Source organism: Vombatus ursinus, unplaced genomic scaffold (genome assembly GCF_900497805.2).
Source record: "Vombatus ursinus unplaced genomic scaffold, bare-nosed wombat genome assembly UNPS02014798.1, whole genome shotgun sequence".
NCBI classification, from domain to species: Eukaryota; Metazoa; Chordata; class Mammalia; order Diprotodontia; family Vombatidae; genus Vombatus; species Vombatus ursinus.
In genome coordinates, this window is record NW_020954576.1 from 40409458 (window position 1) to 40428971 (window position 19514).

At 38.8% G+C, this 19514-nt stretch overlaps 2 protein-coding genes across 2 annotated transcripts in view; one reads left to right on the forward strand and one right to left on the reverse strand.

The window, feature by feature from the left end:
• Window positions 1-6562, forward strand: part of TMEM206 (transmembrane protein 206) — a 38170-nt gene extending 31608 nt beyond the window's left edge. Inside the window, exons 7-8 of the mRNA XM_027871878.1 lie at window positions 856-963; window positions 5715-6562. Of these exons, the coding sequence (XP_027727679.1) occupies window positions 856-963; window positions 5715-5876 (270 nt within the window). The 3' untranslated portion in view covers window positions 5877-6562. The remainder of the gene's footprint in view (window positions 1-855; window positions 964-5714) is intronic.
• Window positions 6563-9780: 3218 nt separating this feature from the next.
• PPP2R5A (protein phosphatase 2 regulatory subunit B'alpha) overlaps window positions 9781-19514 on the reverse strand; it is an 80859-nt gene continuing 71125 nt past the window's right edge. Inside the window, exons 9-13 of the mRNA XM_027870961.1 lie at window positions 18288-18338; window positions 17879-17998; window positions 17658-17785; window positions 16389-16490; window positions 9781-11065 (exon numbers count right to left, since the gene is read on the reverse strand). Coding sequence (XP_027726762.1) covers window positions 10930-11065; window positions 16389-16490; window positions 17658-17785; window positions 17879-17998; window positions 18288-18338 — 537 coding nt within the window. The 3' untranslated portion in view covers window positions 9781-10929. The remainder of the gene's footprint in view (window positions 11066-16388; window positions 16491-17657; window positions 17786-17878; window positions 17999-18287; window positions 18339-19514) is intronic.

Below are 19514 nucleotides of genomic sequence, written 5' to 3' on the forward strand. Positions count from 1 at the left end.
CTGCAAGAAGCCCTTTGTGGTTTCTTGCCAACCAGCCCCTTCTCCCTCCCTTCCATTCCCAATGCTAGTGCCTTCCCTCTGAGCCTCTTTCCCATTTATACTGTCTGTATCTGATACGGGAGTTACTTGTACATTATCTCTCTCCTCCGTTAGAATGTGAGCTCTTTGAGGGTCACAACTCAGCTTTTGCTTTTTTTTGTATCCCACAATGTCCGACACATTGTAAACTCTTATAAATGTTGACTGACTGGCAGAGAGGCCAATTAAGAGACTACGAATATTTAGGGAAGAGCTGATCCAGGGTGGGTCTGATGTGAGTAGAGGGACTGATGTCACATATTAACTTAAGTCGGAATTTCTGAGACTTGGCCACAGTTGAATGACTGTAGTAGTCATAGGTGTACTTTAGAAATGCAGATTTTAACCAGGCATGGTGCTGGCCTGTAATCTTTGCTTCCAGCGAGGCTGTCTCTTGGCCCTGAGCTCAGGAGTGCTAAATTGCAATGGGTTACACCAAATAGGTGTCCACACTCTATAAGGAATCAGTGTTGTGAGTTCCCAGGAGTGGGGAAGGAGGGGAAGAGGAAACCACATTTTCTAGGGATGGGCCAAACAGTCTTGGTCAAAAACAGCAGGTCAAAGCTTTTCTGCAGATCAGCAGTGGGATTGGATCCATGTTGTAGCATGTCTGGTCTGGGAGAGATGGGGAAAGTCAGCAAATGCAGACTGTGAATCCTTTTATTGTACTTTCCTGCATCTGATGGTGTAAAGTGAGGTAGGAAAGGAAGGGAGAAGGGAGGTCTGAAGGAAGGAAGGTGCACAAGGGAATGGTCACGCTGCTTTCTCTCCTTCCAGACAAGCGTGGTGAACTACATTGATCAGAGGCCAGAAGCAGAAAAAAGTGTGCAGTTGTTCTTTGTGGTCTTTGAGTGGAAAGATCCCTTCATTCAGAAAGTCCAAGATGTAAGTAATGTTTGTGATTAGTTGGGCAACTGTACAGTGTAGGATGCAGCTTCCTTTCCTTGGGCAAAATGTCCTCATTTTATATTCTTTATATGTTAACTTCAGCTCACTCCTGTTGTATGTAATCTAGGAAAAAAATAGTAAAAAAAAAAAAATCCAAAGTGACTATTGCCGTAGGCAGCCAGAGCAGAAAAGTACAAATAATTGAGCAGAGTGGCTAGGAAGGGAGCAGAAGCCAACCTCTTGCTTAAATAAGAGGCTATGAAGATGAGTGTCCCCTTGTCAGGGGTATTGTGGCAAGAGTCTGGATGACAGCCTCTGAAATTAATGAGCTTAGTGTCTGGCGGCAACTAGGTGGTGGGATGGATGGAGCCATGAACCTGGGGCCAGGAAGACCCAAGTTCCAATCAGCTTTTGCGTTATACTAGAAGTGTCTGAGGCCTCACTCACTTACTAGTTGTACGGCCCTGGGGGCAGCTAGGTGGTACAGTGGATAGAATGCCAAGCCTGGAGTCAGGAAGACTCATCTCCTGAGTTCAAATGTGTCCTCAGACACTTACTAGCTGTGTGACCCTGGGCAAGTCACTTCACCCTGTTTGTCTTAGTTCCTCATCAGTAAAATGAACTGGAAAAGGAAATGGCAAGGAAACCCCAAATAGGGTCATGAAGAGTAGGACATGACTGAAATGAAATAACTGTATGACCCTGGGCAAGTCACTTACCCTCAATGTACATTAGTTTCCTGCTCTCTAAAATGGGTATAATAATAATAGCTACCTCTCAGTGTTTCTGTGAAGATCAAATCATAATAACATATGTAAGATATTTTGCAAACTTCATGTGTTACATAAATGCTATCATCATCACAGCATTGCCAAATCTCACTTTAAAGTGAGAGGATTTGATCAGACCAATCAGTAAACAAGTATTTATTAAGCACTTACTTTGTGTCAGAATTACTGGAGATTCAAATATAACGAGTCAAACAATTCCTAAATACAAAGAGCTTACATTCTAAGGGGGATGACAACTTACATTTATATAGTGGTATACAATTTCCAAAGCTTTTTTTTTTTTAAGGCAATTGGGGTTAAATGACTGCCCAAGGTCACACAGCTAGTAATTGTCAAGTGTTTGGTCTAAGGGCAGATTTGAACTCAGGTTCTCCTGACTTCAGGGTTGGTGCTCTATCCACTGCGCCACCTAGTGCCCCTACAAAGCTTTTTACATACCAAGTTTCATTTGATTCTCTCCACTACTTTGTGAAGTACAGTGTCATCTTCCTGTTATTCGTGAGCAAATAAGCTTAATAATAATAATAATAAATCTTTAAAGTTTGCAAAATGCTTTACATGTGTTATCCCATTGAGCCTCACAACATCATCGAGAGATAGGTGTTAACCTCATTTTACAGACAGAGGAAACTGAGGTACATTGAGGTTAAGTGACTTGTCCACTAGGAAGCATCTGAGGAGAATTTATTCAGCTCTTCTGAATCCACGTCCAGTCCTTATCCACCATACCTACCACCTGGCTGTCCAGAGAGGTTGTGACTTCACCCAAGTATTAGCTAGATGAGAACAGATCAATTCTCAGAGTAGTCCCCAAAGAAAACAGTTGTTAGAGAGGCCAAGGACCCACAACGGACATCTCTGCTTCCCTGAATTGTTTGAGCATGGTATATCATCTTATGCATTCAGCTGAGCCAGAGAGCCATCCATTAGTCAAAACAAAATGCTTGACAGAGAGGTTGGCATCTTATTGGTCTAGAAACGATGAATGTGCCCAACGGCATATTATGTAGGTCAATACCTTGGCAGAAGGTGTGAAAATAATTGGGGTGTTTATATGCATAATTTTTTTTAAAAAAAAACTATGATTATTTTTGGAACCAACTCATCATGAATAATTGGGCAAATTTGGGAAGTTTGGAAAGATAGTAAGAAAGCAAGTTGTGTATAACCAAACTGAATAACCATCTGAGAACCAAGTTTGGATATCACATCCTATGTGCAGGATAGGGCCTGGCACAGGGAACTTCTGTGTGAAGGAACTCCTAACCTATGCAGGTCATCACCTTCTTGGTAACTTTTAGTCTTATTTAAGTATTGCCTAGAGCACTGAGGGTAAAATGACTTGCCCAGGATTACACAGCCCTATGTGTCTGAGGCAGAGGTTATAAGCTGGTCTTTCCAGAAGGGAGACTGGTTCTTTATTCATGATACCCCACAGCAGAAGTAATGGTTATCTGCAATGCAGATTTGCTATGAGTAATCTCAATTCATTCTGTTAACCAAGTTTTAAAAAGTAGTTCCTTGCCTGGTTCAAATGACTTTAAAATTTAAGCAAAAATGTTGTGAACTGAGACAATTTCTTCCAAATACTGACTTATGGGGAAAATGACAATTGGTTGGATCATATAAAGTGAGCTATTGCACCAAGTATTGTTCCAAATTAGAAAGCAATTTATTGAAAAGCAATCACATCATTCTCTCTCTTTTGGGGGGGGGGTGAGGCAATTGGGGTTAGGTGACTTGCCCAGACTCACACAGCTCGTGAGTGTTATGTGTCTGAGACTGGATTTGAACTCAGGTCCTCCTGAATCCAGGGCCGGTGCTCCATCCACTGCGCCACCTACCTGCCCAGTCACATCATTCTCACTAAGTTGCAGTTGCTATTCAGATTAATATTTATTTTTAAAAATCAGTTTATTTGTAACAGTAGCAGGTAGATTTACCATTAGGTTTTTTTTTGGTTGTTGTTTGTTTGTTTTGCTTTTTGGTGAGTGTTATGTGTCTGAGACTAGATTTGAACTCAGGTCCTCCTGACTACAGGGCCAGTGCTCTATCCACTGAACCACCTAACTGCCCCAGTTTGTTTTTTTTTAAATGTGTCCCAAAAGTCTTAATGCAATTTTAAGCTTTAATAGCTTCAGATTTTAAAAACCATCTGGAAGTTTAATTATTTAAATTTTTCTTCTACTTTTGTGAATTTTGAAATAATTAAATTTTAATAAGATGGGACACCCTGTCATGGTGCACTGACATTTTCCGGATGATACTTTCTCTGCCTCAGACCAATGGCTTAGTAGAGAAGATCTTCTCTCCTGGTCACCTCAGTTACCTGATATATCTCCATTAGACTTTTTCTTGTGGAGTCACATCAAAACTGTTGTCTATGTCCAAAGCTCATTCTCTCAATGAAATTTATTTTATTTGGCAAGGCAGTTGAGGTTAAGTGACTTGCCCAGGGTCACAAAGTAAGTGTCAAGTGTTTGAGGCCGGATTTGAACTCAGGTCCTCCTAACTCCAGGGTCGGTGCTCCATCCACTGTGCCACCTAGCTGCTCCTCTCAATGGTTACGATTACAAACATAATCTTTTCAGTCACTGAGCAGCAGCTGATGAAAATTTTTATAAAGTTCAAAAGTCAACTAGAGCCACATATAGCACAAGATTGTGGTTAAGTTGAATTTACTAAGAAACATTAATATCTTAAAACTTTAGATGATTTACTTGTCAAATTTTTTAAAGTTTATAGCATTTACACTTTTGAAATTATTTAAACTTTAAGACTTTTAGGACACTCTATATAATACAATTTTACTTAAAGGGTTTTGAAGTATTCTTTAAAATGAAGTGTTACATTTGCGGCAAATTTGCTGAACACTGAACCTAGATAAATATCCCTCCTAGCTAAAAAATCTTGAGCCCGAGTCATGGGCCCACTTTCCAAAAGGCTCTAACCACCCTGAGACAACCTCATCACAGCACACCTCACAGGCGGAGGTAGTTTACAATTTAGTCACTCAGTTGTCCTGATGTGGTAGCTGAGGGCTCTCTTCAGGGATATCTTCAGTGGAAAAGTTTCACGGGTGTGAGTTCCAGCAAAGACCGTGTATCATGGATGTATTCCCAAAGTGAATGCAGGTGCTTTTCTGCCTTTCCAGTGCTATGTATTACAACCACCACTGGTGTCAAAGACTGATTATATATAGGGTCTGTGTAGAGACAAAGTGGTACAGGTACTCCAACACTGTGCAAGACGGCATACAAAAAGTTCCAGAAGTACATAGCACAATTAAGTACATGGAGTAGGAGTTTGAAAGAGGCATAGGTAAGGGAAAGTCTCCACTGAGGGAACAGGATTTGGACTAGGGATGGGAAGGCTTTGGAGAGGCAAAGGAGGAAAGGACATTCTAGGTGAGGGAAATGGCATAAGTAAAAACTTGGAGACAGGAATATGTAAGGCAGACAGATTCTAACAAAATCAGTGGATTATCATGGCTAAAGTGTCAAGTCTGAATTACAGAATGGTGAAGGGAGACACAGCAAGGGAAAAAAAGCAAAGGTAAAAAATAGGAATGGTGATTTTAGCCTATTGGATTCCTACTGTCTTAGACTGAGGCCTTTACTTAGTGAGACATGCCAAGTACTATAGAAGTAAATTAAAATTTTTAATTAATCTTACATTAGGAGCAGCTAGGTGGTACAGTACATAAGGTGCCAGGCCTGGTATCAGGAAGACCTAAGTTCAAATCTGTGTGTGGGTTTGAGTTCAATGTGGCCTCAGACACTAGCTGGGTGACCCTAGACAAGTCACTCAACCCTATTTGCATCAGTTTCCTCACCTGTAAAATGAACTGGAGAAGAAAATGGCAAATCACTCCAGTATCTTTCAAGAAAACCCCAAATGGAGTCATGAAGAGCTGGACACGGCTGAAAAACTAAACCATAAATTTCTATTTTTCAGATCATCACTGCCAACCCTTGGAATACAATTGCTCTTCTTTGTGGAGCCTTCTTAGCATTATTCAAGGCAGCGGAGTTTGCCAAACTAAGTGTGAAATGGATGATCAAAATCCGAAAACGCTACCTGAAAAGGAAGGGCCAAGCAACCAACCACATCAGCTGAATGCGCCTGTGTGGGGCATTATTTATACACGGGGTAGAACTGTGAACTTGATGGACCCCAACTGTGACAAAGCCAGCCGGCGCACCACCAATCCCGCATTTGCTCGAATGGATATTTGTCATGCTTAAAAAGGATGGTTTGGAAAAATGGCCCTCCTGACTTGGCCCAAGAAGAGGCTGACTGGAGCTCAGGACAGGCCCAATGGCAACTCCTAAAGTTATTTAAATGTTTAAGTTATTAATGAACCATTAAAAAAAATTGGACCAACGTGCAAATTAGGGGTGGGAGTTCAGGTAGCTTGACAAATGACCAATCAACCACATAAGATGCTGTGCTAGGTCTTTCTCTGTGTTGGAGATACACTTCAACATTCCTCTACAGTTTTGATGGACCACAGCTGCTTAAAGAGCCTATGAGCCTCTCAGGTGAACTTCGCTTCTCTTAAGGTTATGGTGCTGCAAGGATGTCAGACTTTGCTCCCCATCCACCGGGGCAGCAGTCAGGAGAGCCTGGGCTCTGGCACCTTCCCTGAGTCTGTGCCTTGTGCTGCAGTACAAGTGCGTCATCTCCCATCAACATGAGACTGTCAGCAGCTGACGAGCTTTTTCATGTGGAATGTGAAGTGACATAACACCTTTTAAAGTTACTTGAAACGAGTGATTAAATGTCTCCCGAATGGCCGTTCACTTAATTGTCTGAGCGTTGTATGTCGGTAGCCACACAAAAGCTTGAAGAAGTAAGTTCTACTTGACACATGAGGACAGAGAGAGGGGGAACAAATATCGTGGGGAGGAAGCCGGCCCAGACAGTGGGGGTGGGAGGGAGGGTAAGCAGGGTTTTTAGGCTAAATGCATTTGCCAAAATTGCTCCTTCATCTTGTGACTTCTCTAAAAGCAAAAAGGTGTCAACTTCTATGATGATGAGGAAGAAATAGTTAACACTTTACCCTTACTTCCAGAATGATCCAGTTCTCGGGCTCAGCTGCAGTCCATCCATGTCAAGAGGGAAGGGAGACTGGGGGTGAAGGATAGTGGTGGTGGGGGCACAAGAGGGAAGTGACAGTGGTCGCCTGTTCAAGCTGGCCCCCATCAAGGCACTATAAATGAACTGTGCTAACTCTAACTTCTTGTACCCCTCACGGTTCCATCAGTTTAAGATTCCCCTCCCTGGGCTGGTCTGTGACTTTTAATGCTTCTGTTCCAGAGGGATGGGTCTCACTACTTAGTAGGGGAAGGAAATAAGCATTCAATGGCACCTACTATGTGCCAGGCCATGTGCTAAATACTTTACAAATATGTCATCTGATCCTCACAACAATTGTGGGAAGATAGGTGCTATTATGAGCCTCATTTTACAGCTGAGGAGACTGAGGCGGACAGAGGTTAAGTGACTTGCCTAGGGTCACCCAGCTAGTATGTCTCTGAGGCTGGATTTGACTTTCTGACTCCAGGCCTAGTGCTCTATCCACTGTGCCATCAGTTGCCCCTGGTGCCATAGAGAAATGAACTTTACACAGGTAGACAACACCTGCGTGATTTCTTGAACTCTTTTCCAGTTGCATAAGCAATCACGGACCAAATTAGAACAAGTTTCAAAATTTTCACTATGCTGTTGCTCTTCAAATGGTTGGGGGAAGGGGGGAGTGCCAGTTGATAAGTGGGGCACATCTGTCCTGTGTCCAACAGGGAAGCAAGAGTTCTGCTCTTGACCAAGGAAGCCCATCTGAAAGAAACTATCCCTCTCAATTTTTCTCCTCCACAAAAGCACGAGAAAACAATCCCAGCGGTGCTTTCTCCCTACATCTTGTTCTAGGGGAAATGCAGAGCCAAGCATACAATTTATTTCAAAAACACTTGTGAAAGCTTACATTAATAGTACTAAAAGTAGCCTCATTAGAGATATTTTAGAAATAAATATCTTTTAAAGATGACGGGTCACTTTAGTGTTGCTTAAAACTTAATAAAAACGTACTTCCAAGGTCACCCTGAACCATGTTGCCTATATCATATAAAGTTCACAGAGACCTTTTAAAATGCATTTTGGACAGAATAACTTTGGAGAATCGGAAAAGGATACAAGCATCTTTAGCTATTTAAAGAAAAATACTGTTAAAACAATTAGCTACATAGCCAAGCCAAAGACTGTAGTCCCACTCTTCAAGTGAAAAAAAAAAGTACTCCTATTACTTACCCTAAAATAGAAACTTTATAGAAAGGGAGCCTCCCAGCAGGCAGAAAATGAGGCTGCCTGCCTACCCTTCCTTCTCTTGGAAGGCAGCTGCTGCTGCTGCTGGCCCATCTCCTTCACCCACACTTCCGTGTTTGGGAGTCACCCATTGAATCTTGCTGTCAGGATAGTTAGTGCTGGCTGGTGTTAAATTGGTATCTGTAGTTAAAGCACTTGGAGTAACGGCATTTTAAAAGTTTACAAAGAGCTCTCCTCACAACAAGTGGGCAGTGGTATATTATTATTCCTGTTACAGATTGGGAAAAGGGGAGAGGAGATATTTATTCTTAGGGCACCTACTCTGTACCAGACACTACTGAACTGTGAAAAATGGAGGTGCAGAGAAGTTATTTGCCCAGGATCACACAGGCTCATAAGTGATGTGGGTGGGATTCAAACAAGGGAAAGGGAATTTCGGAAAATCTTGCTCTGGGACAATGAGCAGACCCTAGGGGAGGATGCCTGCCACAGTTGAGAGTACTTTAAAGGAGGTTGCTTCCGCAGGAAAAGTCAGGATCCTTAGTACCAGAGGGAAATAACCTGGAGCACAAAGAAAAGATGGATACTTTTATGGGAAAAGGAGTTCTTAGCCTTTTTTGTGTCATGGACTCTTTCTTAGAATGTTTTAGCAGAAAGGAAACAAATATTTATATTAAGTGCTTTTATGGGCCAGGCACTGTGCTGAGTGCTTTACAAATACCACAGCATTTAATCCTCACATCTTTGTCAGGTAAGTCTATGATTGTCCCCACTTTACGGTGAAGGAATCTAAGGCAAATGGAGGTTAAGTGATTTGCCCAGGGTCACACAGCTAGCAGAAGTGTCTGAGACTAGATGTGAACTTGGGTCTTCCTGACTCTAGTTTTTATCCACAGTGCCACCTAGCTACTGCCCTTTAAATGTGCAAAATAAAACACATGGGATTACAAGGAAAGCCAATTATATTGAAGTATAGTTATCAAAACATTAAAACAGAGATAACAGCTAATGAACATTTATATAGCACTTATTAGGCGCCAGGCATTGTGCTCACTTTATAACTATTATCTCACTTGATCCTCACAACAATCTTGGGGAGTGGGTACTAATATTATTCCCATTTTGCATTTGAGGAAAATAAGGCAGAGGTGAAGTGACTTGCCCAAGGTCACACAGCTAACAACTGCCAGATTTGAACTCAAGTCTTTCTGACTCCAGGCCTGACACCCTCTTCCTCTGTGCCACCTAGGTTCACAGACTTCCAGTTAAGATGCCTGGCAAGAAAATGGATAGCTGAGGCAATTAACTCTCTGCTAACAGGGGAGCACGGTTTGTACTACAACCTGTCTTCCTGCATTCATTCTATGAAGACTAATCTTCAAAATAACTTGTATTCTCTAAGTACACATGGGCCGTGTGGTGTGCCGGGGAGGCCAATGTAGGATTTTTAAATTTCCTACAAATCAATCCACCGGAGTAAGCTCCAGCTGATGGTTGTTGATTACTACTGGCTGCACCACTTACCCCCACCTTTGTGTTTTGATAAACAGCATGTGTACCCACGAGCTCCATCATTACTTTTTATATCAGGGTCAGCTTTGTACTCCAGTTGTTATTTTATCAAGTAAACTTTGCTGGATGATTCCATTGGCAACATTTCTAGAGCCTGGTGGTCAGAAGTCAAAGATAACACACAGCAAACTACAAACATAGACTTTATTAAATGCTGCTCAATCCCCCCGTGAAGATCTTCCATTACAAAACAGCTTTCTATGCAACTGCAAGAGATTGGAATGGTACTCTGATAACAAAAGATGTGAGAAATATCTGATCAAGTAAAAATGTACAAGGCCCCCTAGAATCAGTTTCTTGAGTCTTCTATTTAGGAAGCGTACTGCATTTCTTTTAAATAAAGCCAGGCAGTGATCATTAGAGCTCTGCATCCCCACACCAAGGGACCCAAAGCCTCCATCGGGGGGGGGGGGGGGGAGAAGATGGAGAGAGGGATGGAGGGAGGGCTCCAGAGGCCCTGCCTTCAGCCCTATGCTTCATGGGGAAGGGAAGAGGAGGAATGAATGAGAGGTAATGTCAGAGATCACGTCATCATCACACTTCTACAAAGCTGCCTGCTGACCAGTGAATGTCATCAATGGGATGGCAGGTAAAGGGGGATGTTCTCCAGCTGACCACAAGGAACATTCTGGAGAATTTTGGTTTATTTTCCCAGCTTTTATTTCTAACTTGTGCTTTAAAAATATCACAATTTTTTTTTCTGGAAATTTGAAGCTTTTCACTCAAATTCCAGAATACAGTAATATCTTTAAGGACAAAAGGTAAAGGGCAAGCTAGGCTATTCCTCCCTTTGTGTTATTGGAAGGAAAAAGGAAAGGAAGGATTGTACCTTAGTTTTATTTTAGGAAATACTGCCTTTCCTAGAACTCAACCAAGGTGTGCAGCAATGTGAAAAGCACATTTAAAAAATGTACAGAGCAGACTACTACATCTATGTGCAATGCAACACAATCAAAAAAAAAAAAATTCAAGTCATAATTCTCACCACTCCCATAATTATCTCACTCAGGTATAATAAAAATTCGTTCATTTCTGTGAAACCCCAGAAGTGACACAATAAATCAATGATTAGACAAAAAAGTTACAATATACTGTGGTCATGATGTAACATATGGCTATGTTTAGTCCACAATTTTTCATTTACAGATGCCAGAAAAAAAAATTGGCCTTTTAATTACATTATACTGTTGAGGTTTTTCCTTTGCAAATTTTTACATATTTCAAAAAAGTGTGTACAAAAAGTCTGCCTTTCGAGCAGAAGTCGTCATCATTTCATTTATTTGGCACTTGTACTGTTGAGTGCATTATGCACACTGTGAGTACTGTTATGCTTTTCAGTCAAAGCTTTCTTTAACTTTAGCTCCTCCAATTTTTTCCATAATTCTTCACGTTCCAATTCCTTTTTTTTCTCTCTGCAGAAAATATCGAAAACAATTGCAATCAGAAGTGTTTAAAACAGTGCTAAGAGAAACATACCATGCATCATAACATTGATGGGGAAGACAGACCTCATCCACATTCACTAAACCATCCTTTGATAAAGCATTTGATTCCTATTATTTCCCAAATAAAATACATCTGCCTTATCTCAAGCAACAAACCAGTATGTGTGCTCCTCCCCCTCATTTTATGGCCCCAAGATGAAGCCTTGGAGGCAATGACTTATGAGACTTAACTATCTTTTCTACAAAGGGAATGCTTATTTACTGACCAATTTATCCTGTCAATAACTTGTTTGTATATAGTTATTTGCATGTTGTCTCTCCCACTAGACTGTTAGCTACTTGAAAGCAGGGGGCCACTTTTGACTTTCTTTGTAACCCAAGTGCCTGACAGATTGCAGCCATTTAATAAATGCTTGCCGACTGGCTGAATCAGAGCCAATGACATATATGAGATCTAAAGTCCCAATATAGAATGGGGCTGACTTCAAAATATCGTCTTTGTTAATCAATTTGATTTGTTAAATCAATTACAAATAACTGTGCAAGAGCAGTTCAGAAGCAAAAATATCCCCATCAAGCATGATGGAAAGCACAGGTGATGGAGAAACAGAAGCAACCTTGTGGTGAGATTATATTATACTACAGGACATCCAGCTGGAAGGAAGAAATGGAAGATGATCCAAAAAAATCAATGAAAAACAAATACAGTAAGGCAAGTAGTAATAAGTGGAAAACTTTAATTATCCGGACATCATCTAGATCTCTTTTTCTGCTTAAAAAAAAAAAAGGAAAGCAATTGAGATATGATTTGCCTTGCTGATAATGTCAGGATTCAGAAGTTGAGGGAAACAATGGGGGCGGAGGAGGGGAGAGGTCTTATTCTGGTGTTTCTGACCAATAAGGAGACATTAGGTGCCAAAGCAGAAATAATGAAAATAAAAGTGAGCATGCTATCCTAGCGTTACTAACAGATAAGGAAATGTTGGGTATGATCTTATTTGTACCTCCTAGATGATAGAAACGTTTTATTTTTTAAATCGTGAAAAACACAGGCAGGATCATAGTGGTTCAGAAGATGTCAGGTGAAGAAGGGTGGGTCCACTCTGAGTAACAAAATCCTGATGACATAACACAAATAATTCTGATGAAGAAGAAATGGAGGAATTGTCTAAGGAGATTGATGTGCTTCTAAAGGGAACTTAGCAACCAACCTAAAATTCTAAAAGACGTGTGGAAAAGACGGATGCAAGGTAAGGGAGTTAGAAATAAATACAAAAGAGTGGGATGGTCTTGTAAAAATGTCAAAGCTAAGGTTTGTAAAGAATGTTAAGGACAGCTAAAAGTGTTTTTCTGGAAGTTATGATAAGGAAAAGAGAAAGATCAGAGAAAAGACTGGATAGCTACTGGGAGTAGATGGATCATTGATAACGGAAGATTAAAAGAATGCAAAAATACTCAAAGACCTAATTTTGCATCTGTTTTTTCTATTAAGAATAATGTTTTTCAGACTTGGAAGGACAACAAAGATGATTCACAGAGAACTGAAAGTTGCATAAAGGGGTATATAGTAAAAGCTGCTCTTAATTACCTTAAATCAAAAGATTTAAATGTGATTGCTGAGCTATTTTTGGTGATCTCTGAAAAATCTTAGAAAATAAGTTATAATATAATCAAAGGATATGAACAGGCAATCTTCAGAAGAAGAAATAAAAACTATCAAGTCACATAAAAAAATGCTCTAAATCACTATTGACTAGAGAACGAATGCCCAAAGGACTATAAAACTGTGCATACCCTTTGACCCAACAATATTACTACTAGGTCTATACCCCAAAGAGATGGAAGAAAAAGGAAAAGGACCTATATATACAAAAATGTTTATAGCAGCTCTTTTTGTGGGGGCAAAGAATTGGAAGTTGAGAGGATGCTCATCAATTGGGCAATGGCTGAATAAATTGTGGCATATGATGGTGATAGAATATCATTGTGCTATAAGAAATGATGAGCAGGATACTTTCAGAAAAAACATGGGAAGACTTGTATGAACTAATGCAAAATGACATAAACAGAACCAGGACAACTTCATGCATGGTAACAGTGATATTATAATGACGATCAACTGTGAAAGACTTAGGTACTCTGATCAAGACAATGATCTAAGACATTTCCAAAGGACCCATGAAGAAAAATGCCATCCACTTCCAGAGAGAAAGAGAACTAATGAAGTATGAGTGAAGATTGAAGCATACTTTTTTCATTTTATTTTTCTTGCTTTGTTTTTGCAACATGGCTAGTGTGGAAATAAGTTTTGCATGACCTCATATGTATGATTGATATCATACTGCTTGCTTTCTCAATGTGTGGGGGAGGGATGGGAAGGAGGGAGAGAATTTGGAACTCAAATTTTTGAAAAAGAATGCTAAAAATAATTTTTTTGAGGGAAGGAAGTATTAAGTTATTGCAACCAAGAAAGGGGAAGAAATAGTTTCTTTAAATCATCACGTGTCTGACTTTGATTCCTATCAAAATTCTAGAACATATTAAAGGGATAGTTTGTAAGCCTTGAAGAAAGAGGTGATCATTAAGAGCCAGTATGGGAAGGAGGGAGAGAATTTGGAACTCAAAATTTTAAAAATGAATGTTAAAAATTGTTTTTGCATGTAATTGGGGAAAACATTAAATCATTGGAAAGAAAAAGAACCACTATGGGTTCATTGAGAACACATTACTTAATTTAGACTAGATTGAGCTAAAATTCTTTCAAGCTCTAAAGCTATGATTTTATAATATGCCAAACTAATCCTTTAAAAAAAGGTAATGATGTTACTAGACAGGTAGATCAAGGGAACGCCAAAACAAAGAGAGATTAATGATAAGAGCTGATGCAGTGATTAACGGATCAATGTCAATCTGAAAGGAGGTTTTCTAGTGAAATACCTCAGGGATCTGCCCCTTGGCCCTGTTCAGTCTAACCTTTTCATAAATGACTTAGCTGAAGGCACAGATGATACAGGAGCTTAACAAATCTGAAGATGACCCAAAGCTCAGGAAAAGTGCTAGCATACTAGATGACAAAAATCAAAATCCTCAAAGATTTTAGGCTACAGTGGGACAAATTTTATAAAATGGTATTTCATAAAGATAAATGTACACTTAGTTTTAAAACACATAAGATGCTTGGCAAATCAATGGATCACATATGAAAGATCTGGAGGTTTTAATGTATCAGAAACTCAATATCAGCCAATAGTGACACACAGCAGTCAAAAGCTAGGTTGTATTAATAGAAACATATGCTCCAGAATGAGAAATATTCTCATTCTACAATATTACTCTGGTAGTTCACATTTCCACTGAACACAAGTGCTCTCCCAGTTGCCTTATTTTAGGAAGAATATTCACAAGTGGTTGCACATTCAGAGACAAGCACCCTTGATAGAAAAGGGACAAGAAAACAAGCCATACAAGCATCAGTTCAAGGTACTGAGGATTCTTAGCTTGGGGAAGAGAGGACTTAACGAGCTTAGGTATCATCAAGTAGAGGCAGCTAGCTGGTACCATAGTGCACAGAGTGTCAGGCTTGGAGTCAGGAAGACTCATCTTCCTGAGTTCAAATCCAGACGCAGACACTTACTAGCTGTGTGACCCGGAGCAAGTCACTTAACCCTGTTTTTCTCATCTGTAAAACGAGGTGGAGAAGAAAATGGCAAACCAGTCCAGTATTTTTGCCAAGGAAAACCCCAAAGAAGAGGCAGGTATGACTGAAACAACTGAACAACATCTTCAAGCAACCCAAGTGCTGTCACCTGGAGAAGGATCAGGCTTGTCTTACTTGCCCAGTGGGCAGAAGTCAGATCGATGGGAACTGGCAGAGAGGCAAATGCCAGCTTGATATGAAGAAAAATGTCTTCACAATTAGAATGCCCCGTAGTGGGTTAGGCTGCCCCAGGAGGCAGGGATCAATCCAAGTGTGGAGATTTTTGGGTGGATGCTAGATGACCCTTTGCTCGAGATGCTGTAAAAGTAATTCCTACTAAGATATAAATTGGATTGAATGACCTCTGAAGGGTCTTCCAACCGAAATTCTAAAGGTCCATGAAAACAAACACCATTTTCAAAAGCATATCATCATGAAACACGCTATCCATCTCCAGAGAAAGAACTGATATTGTCTGAATGAAGACTGAAACATACTATTTTTCACTTTTTTCCTCTTTCCTTTCCCTTCCTTCTTTGTTCCAGTTTTCTTGTACAAAATAACTAATATGGAAATTTTTACATAATTGGACATGCATAACCTATATTGGATTGCTTACTGTTTTGGGGGGGGAGATAGAATTTGGAACTCAAAACTTTAAAAAAATGTTAAAAATTGTTTTAACATGTAATTGGGGAAAAATTATAAAAGTATATCATCAAATAGGAAAGTATACATGGATATTAGCTTTCTTGACACATTTTATTTAACTGTATATACCAGACCAATGAGATTTTCTAAAGTTTATGGTCAGTATTAGGTGAATGGAAGATTTGGGCAAGGTATATAAAAGCATTATTGATGATTACAGTATTAATCTATGCCTGTTTCATAAAACCATAGTGTTCTACATGATATGAAAAGGCATTCCATGAGAATATTCAATGCTAGTCAATGTTAGTCTTTCTTCCAAAAACAAAGTATTACTTGTGGCAATTTTAGGGTTAGAAAATGGGCCTTATTTCCCCTACTTTGGACCAGAATTCTTCCCCAGACCCCTCTATCCTTGGAAAATGCCATACTCTCCAGGCTTCTTGGACTGGCATTTATGGGTTCATCACATGTTTTATTTTTATATTTTTTTTTTCAAATTCTGAACTTAGTAAATATCAAATAAAACAAGTATTTCCTTATACAAAATAGAAAAACCACCAAAAAAAAAAAGGCCATTCCAACCTGTATTTTAAACCCAAGTGTTCTGTGGCCAAATTAGTCTGGAGAAATGCTGACCTATACCACTGAAGTTATATGATGTCTCTTCCAAGATGACATATTTTTGCTATTTCTGCTTAGCATAAATCTATTAAAAGGAGATAGCACATGTGAAGATGACTTATGGGTACTGTTTGGAAAGCTTTATTTAATGTAAATAAAGCTCAAAATGCAACTAATTTTTCCATAAAGACTCTAAAATATACCTTCATGAAGTTACTACTCATTTTGGTCAGGATTAAATAGCACATGGATATTTTGAATATAAGACCCCTGGGACCACGGACTATGGATACTCAAGTCATTTAAAACAATAAATACCTTTGTCTTTCAGCTTTGTATGAGCTTGTAAGATCATCGAAAAGCTTGCCATTCATCTCCATTAACGTTTTCAAGACGTTGTACACAAGTGCTACAATGGTCCTAGAACAAAAGAATCCGTATCTGTTACTGATGCTGATAGAGCGTTTGGTTGAGTTGAGCATGGTTATTTTCATTTCTGCTCTATGTTTCACTCTGGTGAGACGCTGCATTCTCAGGAATAAAGGTGGAAGGGGTGAATCAAAAGTGCCCCCTACCTCTAGCATTTTAGGATTCTATCATTCTGACTTGTAGGGCAGCCAGTAGGAAGAAAGCAACAGCACTGCAAGGTTTCCTGCAGTCAAGAAGTTTACTATACAATAAAAAAGAGACCTAATGTCAATCCTGAGACCTCGAATGGCCTATGTGTGCCCAGGACTTAGCTTTGATACTAAGGTGGTATTGCTTCTAGAGTAAGAGGTAGTCCTACATAAAATCAATTCAAAGTGATTATGGTTTTCTGCTCTATCTACCCTGTGCTTTGAATAGATTAATAAAACTTTGTTATCAAGTTGAAGAGATAAGCATTCTCAACAAAGAGACCATGAGTTCATCCATCGAGCTTGAATATTTATTGAGCACCTACTAATTACAGTGGAGAGAATGTTGGATTTGGAGTTGGGGATCATAGACTAAAGAGTTCTATATGACCTTACATTATCATTTCACCCAGTCTGTTGGACCTAAAATCCCAGTTTCACAGATGAGGAAACTGAGACTCAGATAGATAAAGTGACTTGCCCAGAGTCATACAGGTAATTAATGGCAGAGCTAGTGTCTAAACCAAGGCCTCTGACTCAAACTCCAAGGACTTTTCTACTATATCATGCTTCCTCTCTCAGATAATTTGGTTTCAAATCCTAGCTCTGCTTATTACTAGCTGTGTGACCTTAGACATGGCAAATTCTTTCATCTGGTTTCAGTTTCCTCATCTGGAAAATCAAGAGGTTAAACTAAATGATCTCCTTTCACCATTAAATCCATGATCTATGATCTTAGAAAGCATGAGATAATCCTTGCCCTCATGGAGATTATAATTACAGCTTGAACGACGACCAAAACATGTTAAAAACAGACATACATAATAACATCCAAAACTTTACAAAGATGAATGCAAGGGGATGAAAGGAATGGCTAGGATAGGTTGTGGTTAGAAGAGTGCCAAATCTGACTAGGTTTTAAGTAAAATTTAGAGGCCAGATGAGAAAAAGTGTAAAAAGAAATACATACGGATTCCAGTGTTCTTTGGAAATTTTGTATAAACTGGCAAACATGATTGGAAGAATTTTATCAATATTTTCTTCAATCAAACTAAGAATATATTCATTATTCCAGAAGTACAATGCCCTTTCTGCAACCTGAAACAGATATTTGGCAAGGTTAGAACAAGAAGAAAACAAAAAGGACCAGTTTTTAAATGAAATAGATTCACTGAAAATAGGCTACCAAACCTGAAAATGAGAACTTGACACACACTTAGATATCTGCTTAAAGAGAGGCTCTTCAATTTTTTTGAACTGTGTTGGCTCTATTACATCTAAAATTTCTTCAATTTCTCCTAAAAACATCACCTGTGAGAAAAAGAAACAATAAAAAATACGTATGATCAAACATATACTGGCAGTTGGAAATAATACCACTGACAGCATTCATCTATCAAATACAGGAAAAAATAAGTTTTAATTTTATGTAAAAGTAGAGGGGTATAGAAATAAAAATCCTAAATAGATATTTTTATGAAGTATTGAATCTAACCCAAGACTAGTTAATGAGAAGATTGGAGGGTGGGGGGGAAAGATTTTTTTTGGTCAAAATAAACACAATCTTTATTGAGATTGAAATATAGTTTCTAAGATTTACCTCCTTCTGACTGCATGTTTTTGGCCAAAATTTCAGCAATCCTCTGATCACCTAAGAAAAAGAAAATTTTTAATAGAAGGCAAAATTTGCTTTTTAAACTAACCTAACATAAATGGTATAATGACATATTAGTATAAATTAACCATAAAGAATTTTAACACGCTTTTAGGGACTTAAATCTGACTAATGATAACACTTTTTATTTGTTTAGTAATTTACATGTAACACACTTCTATACATATTATCATATTTGATGTACTTCTAACAATCCTGTAAGCTTGGTAGGGCAGCTATTATTACTCCTATTTTACAGATGAAGAAAAACTCAAGAGGTTAAGAGTCTTCCCCAAGCAAATAAACAGCAAACCACAGAATTAAACCAAGACTTTCTGACTCCAAGATTCCACTCTCTCTTCTACTATACCACACTACCTTTCCTATGACCAAATATGCTACCATTATGGTGACTGTATTAATGCTTACGATGGATAAGCACACTTTAGTTAAAGACTTTATATATGTCACATCTTCCCTTCCTAATAAATTATCACTATGACCCTATAAAGAGATATAGAAATCAAGATTAATTTTAAGAATAAAAATTTGAGTTAGTTCAACTTCAAATACAAATGTTTTTGATAGCACCATACTTCATTCTCATTTTTTGGGCTCAAAATTAATTGAAAACAAGTGTCTAGATTTGTTGGCAATTCATACAATATCAATTCCATATAATATTAATATGCTGCTTTTTGTGTAATTTTCCTTAAAATTTTAAAGCTCTTTACCAAGGATTAAATTTAACAAATTATCTGTGCTGTCTATCATATTTTCCTGACTTGTAATGGATTTAGGGGGTGAGGTAGGTGAGGTTCAGTTGTTGTAGTAAATCAGACATGGTTTTCTTTCATTTACACCCCCCACCCCTAACTCAAGTTTCATAATGTTGTACCAAGGATCCGATTTTTCAAGTCTTAATTTACACAAACAGGCCATGTAATCAACTGCTATTAGATATATCTTCATTAAACACATGATACAAATTTGAAGACTTTATTGATCACAAGGTTTTATAAACATAAGTTTAAAACAGAGTAATGTACCTTTACTTCTTTATATACAAAATAATTTTTTTAATTATTTAGAAATATTATTGCTATTTGTATATACACTGTATTCCCTTCCCCAAATCAGTTTTAAGCTTCAAGAGGAAAGGGATCTATCTCA